A 15,136-nucleotide genomic window follows, 5' to 3' on the forward strand; every position below is an offset into this window, starting at 1 on the left:
ATGACATAAATCAGAAATTGATTCCATTACATAAATTGGGGGAGGGAGGGGCAGAAGGAAATTTAAGCCTTTTACTTAATCATATTTATGTACTGGTCAGCTCTTATTAAGGGAAAAGATGCTTTGTGTGCTTCTCTCCTCATTGATTCCTTTATCTCCTTCTCATTTCTCATACAAGTATTCATAAATTTCATAATCAAAAGAACCTCTAAACTCATCCTTAAATTATAAGGATACACTGATTTTTAAGCTGTCATTCTTTGCAGATAAAATTAAAGCACTAAGAGTATTTAAGAAGACTGTCAGTACTACCTGATATCATAAAGCAATTTTGTCTATAGTTAAAAACTCCATAAAAAATTTTTAAACTGTAAAATGCTAATCTAATCTATTTACAAGGAAGGAGAAACAGTGGGAAAGTAGCATTTGGAACACATTAATATTCCTCTGTATTTTTCTGGTACCACTGAATGCAAGATTATCAACAAAAATTCCTTTGGTGTAGTAAAAACTACCTGGTTTTGGAGGAAAAAAGAAAAATTCATACAAATGTGGCTACTTTAGAGAAACAAATTGTAGCACACAATGCAACTTTAAAATACCTGAGAGCCAATAGCTGGAAATGTAACTCCTTGTTCCTTAAGGTTCTTAATCATTGCTGATATTAGACTAAGCTGTGGATCATTCTTAAATTCATCTGTCCATTCAACCATAAGAGCCTTTAATTTTTCACAGACTTTAGGATGACCCTGAAAATAGAGAAAAAATTTAATAAAAAAGTATTAATTTCCTGGCTAATGATATAACATAGATATATTAAATATAAAAATTATAAAGTGCTATGGACACTTTTTTGAATCACAAATTACCCCTAGCTATAGATGATAGCTACGAAAACAGAGTTGGTTACTAGAAATGATCGAATTTTTTTTCACACTATGAAAAAACAACAGATGATACCAACATACATACCCCATATCAAATTAAAACAGGTTAAGTATATAATAACTTATTTTGGAGGTCAGAGAGATGGAACTTTTCAGAGTATTTTGCAACTAAGTGAGCTTTATACATCAGGAAGACACAGGAAGGTACTATGTTTTGTTTTGGCTATTTTGCAAACCAATAAAAAATAAGTTGGAAAGAGAAAATAAATGATACATTTCCTTTATTCCTAATCCCTGACTTTTAAAAATATGCTTGACTGTGTATTTTGTCCAAGTTGTTTAATTATCTGAGGCCTGGTTTGAGATCTACCGTATGACTATATTTCTAGAAACTTAATTTCTTCAAAATAACATCTCCCCCTCAAGTATAAAATCACTATGGTCACTGCAAAACATTTGAAAAATAAAGAAGTCCTTTCTTTTATATATTTGCTTTTCAAAACAGTTGTTAATGCCACTAAATACAAGTTTGAATATCTCCTCTCAATTAAATTACAGAACAGTCATACACTTTGATGGACATTCAGGACATTAAAAGAATGGTTATTAGCAGAAAATACCTAAATGTAACTGAATAAAGCAAAAGAGAAAAAGAATTAGCACATAATCATGCTTGACAAGAAAGTACAGAAATTCTGTAAAGAATTATGTAAATAAATTTTTATCTCATTTCTGTACTGTTTTCTACTAAAACCTGGAAGTAATCATTTTGCCAAAAACAGGAGGTATTTTCCCTTTTAACATCTTAAAATTTTTTTTGATTATATAATATCCTATCCTCCCTCTTCCCACGTCAGAAATAATTACCTTTAGAATGCACAAATTTTCACTAGGAAAACTCACATGTTACTTATGACTTAAATTTTTTTAATTCCTTGATTGCATAAATTGTATTCTTTAATCTACAGCCAGTTAAATAAAAAGCATAGCATTAAAATCCTGTCATGGTCAGGTAGTGGCCTTACTCATGTCACAATGAAAACAGCATTATATTTTGGCAGTATTTCTGAACAGTTCCACATTAGGAAAATACCTCTGTGGCTACACAAATGGTTACAAAAACTGTGCCTACAATAGACTGGTATTATTTAATCAGATAGAAAAATACATGTATTTTCTTTTTAGATGAAGGGAATGATGAAGAAAACAGGTTAAATATACTCTAATCTGTTTTTTTAAAAAAAGAACAATTCTCCAAGTATATAAATTTATAGTCTCTTCAGCAAAACAACATTTACTTTACTTATATATTGGATAGACACAGCCTAGGAAGGATTTTTAAAAAAAGAAAGCACAAACCAGTCCTTTGTGATTTAAAATGTGAAGAACTGAACAATAAAATACACAAAGAAGACTGTGTTAATTCATTTCTGGAAATAATGTTCCTTACCTTGTTTAGTACGTTGCTTACTTCACTAGCAAAATCTCTTGAACATACTTCTAAATGAAAAATTTTGCCACAGTTTGATACACACGCTCCTAGAAGCTAAAAGTATAAAATCACAAGTTAAAAGGGCTCAATTTTAGCAGGTAGTTTTGTGGTATAACTTAAAATGCAATCACTTACAGTCAGAGCTTGCATAGCAACATGAGGATCTTTATGGTTCACCCTCCTCATAATAGACCGAAGACAATCTTTAGGTCTAAAAAATGAGAAATGTAACAATCAGTTAGTAGTACATCCAGGCTTTCCCCCCTTAACTCTAATAGGCAACAGACGACTACACAAAAGGTAGACTAGGGGAGAGAAGTTTAATTTTTATTAATGGCACAAGTGAACTATACACTAACAAGTTCCTTTAAATTTTTCAAACAAAATTAACAGGCTCTCTTCCTTAGCAATCATAGATTAGGCATTTCACACTAATTCTGGATGGAAAAAAGCTCTGAAAATTAAATGTTAGACCAAAACTTCCACTTGGAGTCATAATGGAATAATTGGAACTAGACTTAGACTCCTGCTGTAAACAGTGAGAAAACTGGAAAAATATACTTAAAATATACACTCGGGTCACTGTTTGGGACATTAGGCCACAGGCAGTGATGAATGACCTCTAAGAAGGAATATAATTAGATAAGACAGACACTTTGCCTCAACTTTCCACTCAGAGGCACTTTCCAGATATCAGTACAGGCTTTCTACCTAAAGGCAGTTTCTGGATCCCGGTGCAGAGAAGGTGATTCCAAGTAGAGAATGGTGATCTCACTGAGTTGAGGGGAAAGAAATCAGAATTCAGGGAGGCCAAGGGAGCTAGAATTTACAAGACAGAGTAGAAGGAGCTATATGAAGAAACAGATCTGGATACTCGCATAGGAGTCCACTTAGGTCGACTGAGGAAAAAGCCACACATACATAAAACCTCCATAAGGCTGGGCAAAAAGTGACTGTGAGCTATATGCTGAAGAGTTTCCAAAGCTCACATAGTTGTCAGAGTTCATATCAAAATGGAGAGTCCTTGTTAAATATCTAGAGCATTCAGCGGATAACCAGAGTCTTGACACCAGACGGAACTATCCAAAAGACTACTCTACATCCATCCTACAGCAACCTAAAAACAAGCCACAGAAGGATAAAGTTGATCCAAAGTAACTTAAGTTCAGAGAGAATAAAAGTCCAATACTCTTTAACAACAACAAAACCTGGCACTCGATATAAAATTCATAACACTAAGCATTCACTCAAAAATTATTAGATATGATACGATATGAAGCAATTATTAGATATAATATGAGGTACTCAATATAAAATTTGCAACACTAAGCATTCAGTCAAAAGTTATTAGATATGATACAACACGTAAAGGAGAAAATTCAGTCAACTGAAAAGGAAGAAATGACAGCGATGATGGAATTAGCAATCAAAGACTGCATAAGCTATTCTAAGCATACTCAAGGATGCACATCAAATCATCAACATAATGAGGAAAGAAATGGTGTAAAAATGATAAAGCTTAAAAAAAAGACAATACTTCTAGAAATGAGAGATATATTTTTAAAAAGTGGATACAATTAATCAGATAAGAATAAAAGATAAGTAAACTTAAAGACATGCTTGAAGTACATGAATTTAAGTACAGAGGAAAAAAGACTAAGAATTTTTAATATAGAACCATCACTAAATACATTTTTAAAAGAGAAATGGAAATTTTAAAAAAATCACAAAAAATATTCAATTGATATACAAGATAATGATCAAAAGTTCAACAGAAGAAACATACCATCTAGAAAAATGGTAAATTTTAACATTTTAATCCAACCATATCAACAGTTATATTAAATGCAAATGGTCCAAGCACACCAAATAAGACAGATTGCTAGACTGGATTAAAAAAGCAAGACCCAGGGAACCTGGGTGGCTCAGTTGGTTGAGCGTCTGTCTTCGTCTCAGGTCATGAATCCCAGCCCTGTGTCAGGCTCCCCGCTCAGCAGGGAGTCTGCTTCTCTCTCTCCTTCTATGTGTGCTCTCTCTCTCTCTCCACTCTCACTCTCTCTCAAATAAAATCTTTATCAAAAAAAAATAAAGCAGAACCCACCTAAATATTCTCTACAAGAAACTATTTAACTATAAAAACATATGTAACTTAAAAGTGAGAGGATGGGGGGCGCCTGGGTGGCACAGCGGTTAAGCGTCTGCCTTCGGCTCAGGGCATGATCCCGGCGTTATGGGATCGAGCCCCACATCAGGCTCTTCCGCTATGAGCCTGCTTCTTCCTCTCCCACTCCCCCGCTTGTATTCCCTCTCTCACTGGTTGTCTCTATCTCTGTCGAATAAATAAATAAAATCTTTAAAAAAAAAAAAGTGAAAGGATGGAGGAAAGAAAGATATATCAAGCAAACATAAACCCCAGGAAAGCTGGAGTAGCTATATTAGTATCAGGCAAACCGCCCTTCAAAACAAGCCACATTACCGGGAATATAGAGGAAAATTACAAAATGATAAAGGGATCAATTCTCCAAGGAGACATAAAAGACCAAGATGTGTAGTCTTATCTAAAAACAAAGCTTCAAAATACATGAAAAAAAACTGATAAAACTGAAACGAGAGACAAATGCACAATTGAGATTTCAGTCCTTTCTCAGAATTGATAAAACAATTAAATAGAAAAATAGGTTTGAGAACACTCTACTCTACAATAGCAGAATATACATCATTTCCAGTGCATACAGAATTATTTACCAAGACAGACCATATTGTGAACCATTAAAAAACTTAATTTTTTAAAAAATTGATATGAGATATGCTATGTTAGACCATGATAAAATTATATTATAAATGAGTAATATGAAGAAAACTGGAAATTCTCCAAGTTCTAAATAACCACAGTTGGCCATAATACATTATCCTTTTTATTATCCTTTTTATATATTATTGGATTTGATTACAGTATCATTGAGGATTTTTGCATCTTTGTACATAACTGGTCTGTGGTTTTCCTTTCTGTTTTTGGCATTGACCTATTGCAAGCCTCATAAAATGAGTTCCAAAAAAGAAAATCCTGAGCCCAGATGGCTTCACTAGTGAATTCTACCAAACAAGTGCCATTATGCTAAATACACAAATTTTTTACAGATGTCCTTTAACAGGTTGATGAAATTACTTTTAGTTCTTAATGATTTTGTTACAAATGTATACTGAATTTTTTCAAAGGAACCTTCCACATCTATTGAAAGATGATTATATAGGGTTTTTTCTTTAGTTCGATGAGACCGATTTATTTTCAAGTGATGAACCAGGCCTGCATGCCTGAGATAAATTCCACTTCACTTTTCTTCAAAGAACCAGCTCTACTTTTAAATTTTCTCTATTGTTTTTCTCTTTTCAACTTCATTAATCTCTGCTCTTATTTTCATCATTTCTTTTCCTTTGCTTTCTTTAAGTTTGTTCTTGTTTCTTACCACAAAAACTTAGATCACTGACTTGAGACATTTCTTCTTCTAATATAAGCATTTAATGATATAAATTTACCTGTATGGATTGCTGTAGCTACATCTTACAAGTATCAATATATTTCATTTTCACTTTCATTTCACTGAAAATACTTTCCAAATGCTGCTGCAGAAACAGAATTTCTGTTTGGGATGATGAGCGAGCTTTGGAAATGGATAGTGAAAACATACATGAAAGAAAAACCATTCTCAAGTGGTCTGAACAACAATGGGCCCTGAAGAAATTGGCCAGTAAGAATAATTATCTAAAAAAAATGTTTTTAAGAACTGGAATACAATTACTAAGCACTGTGATAAATTTTAAAAAGTCATTTTGATAGGGAAAAATTAAAATGAAAAAGGATTTCTATGAATGTTTTATTGACTATTGGAAGATTTCCTCTTGAAGAGCATGGAGAAAAGAGAAAAAAAATTTTTTTAATTATATTTACTGAATACCTATTGTATGTCAAGCATTCATCTCTTATGATTCTGAAGCTCTTTTTCTACTGATTTTGTATGATCTTAATACTATCTGAGGGGCACCTGGATGGCTCAGTCGGTTAAGCATCCAACTCTTGATCTCAGCTCAGGTCTTGATCTCCAGGTCATGAGTTCAAGCTCCACATTTAGCTCTACACTGGATATGGAGCCTACTTTAAAGAAAAAAAAAAGTATCTGACAACAACATTATTAAACTGAAGAATTAATATACTGTAACACAATTATTTAAATTTTGCCTTTTTCATAGTGGGACTTGTTTTAGGAACCAGAATCTGTGACCCCATGCTAATTTTTGCAATTGTGAAAACCACACCAACATATAAAAACAGAAAATTATAATTCAAGCACCAGTAAAGGTGAAATATAAAAGGGATTATCTGAATGCTAAAATTAAAACCATTAAAAAATAATGATCCAAAGATGACTCAGCTCAGTAAATTAACTTATTAGAAAATAATCCTCTATAGTTGCTTAAATTAAATTTCTGATATATTGTTTATAAACTACTTTCATTTTTTTAAAGAAAGAACTCTAAACTCTGATGACTTTTGGAAAGGGAAGTGGGGAAAGGGCTTTGAAATGCAACCTTTACTTTTTATTTTATATATTTCTATATTGTTTGAATGTTTTGCCACAGCCAATTTTAAAAACCAAAGCAAAGATACCTCTGGCACCAAAACAAACTTGACTATTGCACCATAAAAAGGATAATGTCATAAAAAGCCAATTAGAATGCTTATAAGTGCTGAGGAATATAGTGAGTAAAACACAAACATGAAAGTGAAATAATATATACATATTCGATTATTAAATCTTATAATTTAATGAAAGATTATGGCTAAAATACTGTTTTTAAAAAGGCTTAAGAGTTATATTTTTTAACATAAACCTATGGTTTTCAATATAAAAGTAAATACAAAAATATTCATGTAAATAGAACATATACATATATGTACATGCATGCATATGTTTCCTAGCTCTGGTACTAGCAAACTCACCCGGTACCCATACCTTGGCTTTTTTTTCACAAGTGAATTTAAAATAAGTATACTATGGCTATTATCCTCTCAATGAAAAATGCAAGTTGACTATAGTATAGAGACTGTATAATTTATCAACTATACACGTACCTTTTTGAGAGTGAAAGAGGTGCTAACTGGGTATAATGCAGGAACAGTAGGCATAAAGTGAGATTACCCAAGACAAACTACATGTACAGTCACAGGGCCAAAACTATGTCCATCCACAAAAATCTGCTTTTTTATGCATACATCTGAGATGCAGTTCAAAAAAAGGGTAAGAAAAAAGAGGCAGCACAGAATTCTCCAACTATCTAAAAGTAGAACATTCCCGTAGAGACTTGTGTAAGCCTAAAAGGCCTAAAGGGAAGAAGCAATTACCATTAACTTATAAGGAAAATGTTTTTAGCATTCCCAGATCCCAAACATAACCTCTCTTAGCCTTTTCTGATACCTTAGGACACATATTGCTAATGGATGCACAAAGTCAGTCAAGATAAAGCAGATGCTCAGACACAGTTCAAAGCTATGCTGGCTTGATGCTGAGACACTGAGTTCAGTTCCCCAGAGTGGAGCCATTTTCACTTCTGGCCTTTTTTTGTAAAAGTGAGGAGTCCCCTTCAAATTTCTTTTAGTTAGGGTAAACAGGTACTAGCATAGGTCCTTCCGTAAGAGCGAAGTGGCATAACACAAATGTTCCAGAAGCAGAGGATACCTGTGCTTTCATGTGGCTGTGGCTTCTAATGACTTTTTCTCAAATCATACACCAGCCAGAAAACAAACTTTTCAGGAATGTACACAGCTGCCTTGGCATATATCAGTTCTGATGAAGTAAAGCATCAAAGTCAATTTCATTATTCACAAGACTTACTCCAATCTACCTCAACAAACTACTATGGCTTCAAAGAAAGCACAGCTTTAAGAGGGGCCTCTTTTCTATCGAATCCTCTCTACTCTACTTGTCTCCCATCATACCACTCTCGGTCATTTGGTTTCCATGTGAAGTTACAACTACTAAAATTAAGCTACTTCATGCTCAAAGGTAAATGAAAATTAAGGCATGAACCCTCCTTAATCTTCAGACACAATTATCACAGAGTCATGCTACTGTGCTTTCTTTTGCAATTCAGACTTCTCCAGTTTCCCACAGAAAACAGAGACTGCAGAACTTGAAGCTCTTATGGCAATTCTGGAAAGGATACATTCTTTAAATGAATTTCATCAACAGCCACTCCTTTGATCTAACAATGAATACATCAAACTTCATTCTTGCTCATTCATCTTATAGGAAAAGTACCCAGAAAGCAAGAAGCCTCTACATATAGTGCCACATGTTTATATCAGTGCTAAAGAATACCGACCCTTATGATTAATCCAGTTTGGTCACCAAAACTGTCACACTGAATCACCGTCTCCATGTAAATTACACTAACACTGTAAAAAAATATTTATCAGGTAGCAAATAACTCTGCTGATAAAGCTTTCATTAACTAATGTTATTCCGTCATCTTCACTTTGGCTTTTATGAATTTTCATAAGCTAAGTTTTACCACGTCATGTATATAAAACAAAACCATGAAAGGTCACCATGAAACTAAGTCTTTATGACTACCCAAATAGTTTTAACATGTTACCTCTTCTTATTTACAAATATCTACAAATGGGTAGAACTCTCTCTACAAGTCTTCTATAAAAAAGTCATAAATAAATGTTAGATAAAAGTAGTAAAATACCCTTACATCATATTTTGCCATTCAATCTTCTATGCAAAAAGTCATAAATAAATGTTAGATAAAAGTAGTAAAATACCCTTACATCATATTTTGCCATTCAAATTCTTACGACTATGTATCTCAAGTATCAAAAATGGAATTTACAATTTTGTTTACTAAAATCCACTGTTTTGTTCTAATGATATATTCATTGTTTAATTATCTAGGTCAAATTTCTCACTCAATACTTACAGAACAGGCCTCTGTGCCAAATGATGTATTCCAAAGATAACCACAATAATAACTCCCTTTCCATATGCTCTTCTGCGAAGTGACCTTGCCACTTCCCATCAAGAGGTACAGTTTAATAACCCTCCTCTTAAATGCGGGCTGACCCCAGAGACTTGCTTGACCCACAGAATGTAGTACAAGTGATATCTTGAGATGTATAGTTCATAAAAAAGCTATGTAGAATACACCTATATCTCAGAACATTTGCTCTTAGGATGCTCCCTCTAGTATCCCAACTACCGCTCTGTAAGAAATTCAAGCCACATGCATAGGCCTTGGTTAATGTTTCAAATGATAGCTAGAGCTGAGATTCCAGTAGACTGCCAGACATCAACTGCCAGCCATAATGAGCATCCATTCCAATCAGGCCTTCAGGTAGTCCAGTCCCAGCCATTAGGTGACTGTAAGTTCATGAGAGACCTCAAGCAAGAAGTGCCCAGCTGTTAACCCACGAAGATAATAATAAATGCTCTTTTAAGCCACTAAGTCTTAGGTTGGTTTGTTATGTAGCAATAGATAACTAGAATCACTCCTAACAAAGTGTGCTGACAGCTGTTAGCTTTAAATACTATTAACTTGTATTATTTCAAATTGTTTGGGTTTTCTTTTTTTTTTTTTTTTAATAAAATTGCCTTAATTGTTTATCTCCCCATCTTGAGGGGTCCTGAAGACAGGATCCAGGGCTACACTGCTCATCCTTGGCTCCCTATCCCTAGTCATAGCACATAATTACGTTCTTAAGTGAAATTTGAGGGAACAAAAATAGGAATTATTTAGCTCCTAGTGCTGCTCACCAATGACTGAAGATAAAACATTTTCATTCTGAATGTTGCCTACAATAATGCCTTCAACATGGTCGATACTCAATAAAAAGTCATCGAGCTAAATATGGAAAACGCTACTTTTCACTGTTGTACAATACTCAGTATTTATAATAACTGAATAATCCTTACAAAGCTCTATTTATTACTGACTCCTATATGTCTTCCACTGAGTTAGTTTTCTATGAGAAAAATGTACATGCTTTCATAAAATCTTGTCTTAGAATTACAATACGATCACAATAAGGGAAAAATGGAGATTAAGTAATGCTGGGAGGAGCACAGGATGTGAGGTAAGAAGTTGATGGTAATAACCGTAAATGAAGTACTTTGTAAAAATACTTGCTAAAGATGAAATCTGCACATGCATTAGGAGAAGTCTACCAATGATTCCTATCACCCACTTCTGTAAAGGAATGTCTCTCTAAAAACCTTCTCAAAATTCCATTTTGGCTTTTTAAAACTTTTTGTAAGACATATCCTCTTTTTTCTTTATCTTGAGATGGGAAAACAAAAAGACTGGGGTCAGGGATAAGGACAAGAACAGGGAAAGGGAAATTATTTTTCATCTTCCTCAGTTTTCCAACCCCAAAATAATTTGTTGCTCTTAACTTACCATGTGAGAAATGAGCATAGCACAACTCTCACCATTGTAAAATGTAAGGGAATAGTACCATTTCCTGGGGGTTTTTCCCAAGTCAGGGCATAGGCGAAAATTGCAGTTAATCAATTTCTCTTGATTAGGGAATTACCTATTAGAAAACATACTCTGCCATCTCTCAAATATGCTCAATATAGGCAACTTTTCCTTAATTATTAAAGCAAAACTGCTACTTTGAGCACACGTTGAAGAAAGTGGCTTTCATACAGGGCCACGTTGTTTAAAAAAAAATGCATACACTGAGCAAGAATCAAACTCAGTGAAATGAGATATTCATACTCTAAGAGAAATGAAAACTGTAATGGTGAGATAACACATATGAGCTCACTAAATGGACAACAGGGACAAGTCATTAGGAAAAATACAGTTTGAGGGGGCTACAAAGAATACAGTTAAATTCAGTAAGATAAACATGCATATGATGCAACTCAAATCTATAGTCAGAAGATCATGGAAAAGCAAAGCTGATTTTGCTTTCCTGCAACTCTCTTTTCAAAGAACAATGAAATTTCAAATCTCTTTAAATAGCCTCAAGTAAATCTCCAAAATTGTTACATTATTCATAAATGTCTACCTACTTACAAGTATGCTGCTGTACAGTTATGACAGATAAATAGCTCAACATTAGTCTCTAGTCACCAGCTAGGGGGGACTCCCTGAAAAGGTCTTTCCATTAATACATATGGAAAAAGCCAAAAACATGTAATGATTCTGCTGGATTAAGGAGTCAAGATTTGTGACGACTTGTGCATTATAAAATTTTGTTAAAAACCCTCATTTCACGAGGGGGAGTTAAGATGGCAGAGGAGTAGGGGACCCCTTTTTCAGCCGGTCCCCTGAGTTGAGCTGGATAGGTACCAGACCAGCCTGAACATCCACTGAATCAGCCTGAGACGCAGGAAGATACTTCTGGATCTCTACAAATGAACATCTCCAGCGCCGAGTATCGAGGTATGAAGCGGGGAGCCGTGAAACCGCGCACAGATATCGGAAGATAAATGGAAGGGGGAGGGAGCGGCCGCATTCGGGCACCGGGAAGCGGTAGCCACCTGCATGGGGGAGCGGGCGGACTCGTGGACGGCACCCGCGAGAGAGCAGAATGAGACCGTGAGCCGGGGAACTCTCGCGACCAGACTGAGGGCCGGAGCTTCAGAGCACGCAGGGGCAGCTGGCGGCTGGTGGCTGGCGGCTGGCGGTATTAGAAACACAAAGGACAGAGACGCGACGGCCCTGGAAGTGAGGGCTGGGACGCCGGGTGTGGGGCGCACATCCCGGCACGCTGCACGGTTGAGCAGCACCAACAGTAACAGAGTTAAAGTGGCCAAAACATCAGTGGAGAACAGTCCGCGATCCCTCTGTCTGAGACACAGGCTGAGATTCGGCCACTGCTGCTCTCTCAGAAGAGGCACAGCAATCCGCTAGGGAAAGCCGCCAGAGAACAAAAGCCTGGAAAGACCGGCTCACGGTGTGCCCACCCCAATCCCCCCTCGCAGGGGACACGGAGACTCTACCCAAACAGGGTTGCCTGAGTATCGGCGCGGCAGGCCCCTCCCCCAGAAAGCAGGCTGAAAAATCAGGAAGCCCATATCCCTAAGGTCCATATAAAACAAGGGTGCACGGCCTGGGTCCCGGTCAATAATTAGGACTCTGGACAACCCCGCAACCTCTCCTCATCAGAATAACGAGGAGAAGTCCCCCCGCCCCCCAGCAAAGAAAAGACAATGAGTCTGTGGCCTCTGCCATAGAACTAATGGATATGGATATAACCAAACTTTAAGAAATGGAATTCAGAGTAACAATGGTCAAGATGATGTGTAGACTTGTAAAAAGTATTAAAGAAAATGTTAATGAGAATATAGAATCTCTAAGGGCGGAAATGAGAGTGAATCTGGCAGAAATTAAAAATTCTATGAGCCAAATGCAATCAAAACTAGAGGCTCTGATGGCCAGGGTAAATGAGGCAGAAGAACGTATCAGCGAATTGGAGGATGGGTTAGTAGAAGAAAAAGCTAAAATAGAATCTGGACTCAAAAAAATCCAAGCTCAGAAATGTAGGTTACGGGAGATTACTGACTCAATGAAACGTTCCAATGTCAGAATCATCGGCATCCCCGAGGGGGTGGAGAAAAACAGAGGTCTAGAAGAGATATTTGAACAAATTGTAGCTGAAAACTTCCCTAATCTAGCAAGGGAAACCAACATTCGTGTCCAAGAGGCAGAGAGGACCCCTCCCAAGCTCAACCACGACAAACCTACTCCACGTCATGTCATAGTGCATTTCGCAAATATTAGATCCAAGAATACAGTATTAAAAGCGGCCAGGGCAAAGAAATTTCTCATGTACCAAGGCAAAGATATTAGAATTATGTCAGACCTGTCTACACAGACCTGGAATGAGAGAAAGGGTTGGGGGCCATTTTTAAAAGCTCTTTCAGAGAAAAACATGCAGCCAAGGATCCTTTATCCAGCAAGGCTGTCATTCAGAATTGATGGAGAAATAAAGACCTTCCAGAATCGCCAGTCATTGACCAATTTCATAACCACGAAACCAGCCCTACAGGAGATATTAAGGTGGGTCTTATAAAAGTAAAAAGGCCCCCAGAGGGATACAGAACAGAAAGTCACAATCTATAGAAACAAAGACTTTACTGCCAACATGGCATCATTAAAATCATCTCTCTCAATAATCAGTCTCAATGTAAATGGCCTAAATGCTCCCATAAAACGCCACAGGGTTGCAGACTGGATAAAAAGACATGACCCATCCATTTGCTGTCTACAAGAGACTCATTTTGAACCTCAAGATACATTCAGACTGAAAGTAAAGGGATGGAATACCATGTTTCACACCAATGGACCTCAAAAGAAAGCTGGGGTAGCAATTCTCATATCAGACAGATTAGATTTTAAAGACTATAGTTAGAGACACAGAAGGGCACTATATTATTCTTAAAGGATGTATCCAACAAGTGGATATGACAATTATAAATACATATGCCCCCAACAGGGGAGCATCAAGATACACAAGCCAACTCTTAACCGCAATAAAAGGACATATAGATAAAAATACGTTAATAGTAGGGGACCGCAACACTCCACTATCAGAAATAGACAGAACACCCATGCAAAAAATCAGCAAAGAAACAAGGGCTTTGAATGCCATACTTGACGAGTTGGACCTCATAGATATATATAGAATACTACACCCCAGAACCAAAGAATACCCATTCTATTCTAATGCCCATGGAACATTCTCAAGAATAGACCATGTTCTGGGTCACAAAACAGGTCTCAACCGATACCAGAAGATTGAAATGATCCCCTGCGTATTCTCAGACCACAACGCTCTGAAATTGGAACTCAACCACAAGGAAAAATTTGGAAGAAACTCAGACACTTGGAGACTAAGAACCATCCTGCTCAGGAATGACTCGATAAACCAAGAAATCAAAAATCAATTTAAACAATTTACGGAGACCAACGAGAATGAAAACACAACGGTCCAAAACCTATGGGATTCTGCAAAGGCAGTCCTAAGGGGGAAATACATAGCCATCCACGCCTCACTCAAAAAGAATAGAAAAATCTAAAATGCAGTTTTTATATTCTCACCTCAAGAAGCTGGAACAGCAACAGAGGGACAGGCCTAATCCACGCACGAGGAAGCAGTTGACCAAGATTAGAGCAGAAATCAATGAATTAGAAACCAGTACGGTAGAGCAGATCAACAGAACTAGAAGCTGGTTCTTTGAGAGAATCAATAAAATTGGCAGACCGCTGGCAAGACTTATCCAAAAGAATAGAGAAAGGACCCAAATTAATAAAATTATGAATGAAAAAGGAGAGGTCACGACCAACACCAATGGAATTGGAAGGATTATTAGAAACTTTTATCAACAGCTATATGCCAATAAATTAAGCAATCTGGAAGAGATGGAGGCCTTCCTGGAAACCTATAAACTACCAAGACTGAAACAGGAAGATATTGATTTTTTAAACAGACCAATTAATTATGAAGAGATTGAGTCAGTGATAAACAACCTTCCAAATAACAAAACTCCAGACCCGGACGGTTTTCCTGGGGAATTCTACCAAACATTCAAAGAAGAAATAATACCTATTCTCCTAAAGCTATTTAAAAAAACAGAAACAGAAGGAAAGCTACCAAACTCATTCTATGAGGCCAATATTACCTTGATCGCCAAACAAGGGAAAGACCCCATCAAAAAGGAGAATTACAGACCGATTTCCCTAA

General features: G+C 36.3%; 1 protein-coding gene across 1 annotated transcript in view; it reads right to left on the reverse strand.

Moving 5' to 3' along the window:
- The window catches only part of STAM (signal transducing adaptor molecule), a 101,775-nt gene that overhangs the window by 44,710 nt on the left and 41,929 nt on the right, over window positions 1–15,136 (reverse strand). Inside the window, exons 3-5 of the mRNA XM_048219540.2 lie at window positions 2,515–2,590; window positions 2,338–2,433; window positions 603–749 (exon numbers count right to left, since the gene is read on the reverse strand). Of these exons, the coding sequence (XP_048075497.1) occupies window positions 603–749; window positions 2,338–2,433; window positions 2,515–2,590 (319 nt within the window). The remainder of the gene's footprint in view (window positions 1–602; window positions 750–2,337; window positions 2,434–2,514; window positions 2,591–15,136) is intronic.

Source organism: Ursus arctos, unplaced genomic scaffold (assembly GCF_023065955.2).
Source record: "Ursus arctos isolate Adak ecotype North America unplaced genomic scaffold, UrsArc2.0 scaffold_30, whole genome shotgun sequence".
Classification (NCBI taxonomy): Eukaryota; Metazoa; Chordata; class Mammalia; order Carnivora; family Ursidae; genus Ursus; species Ursus arctos.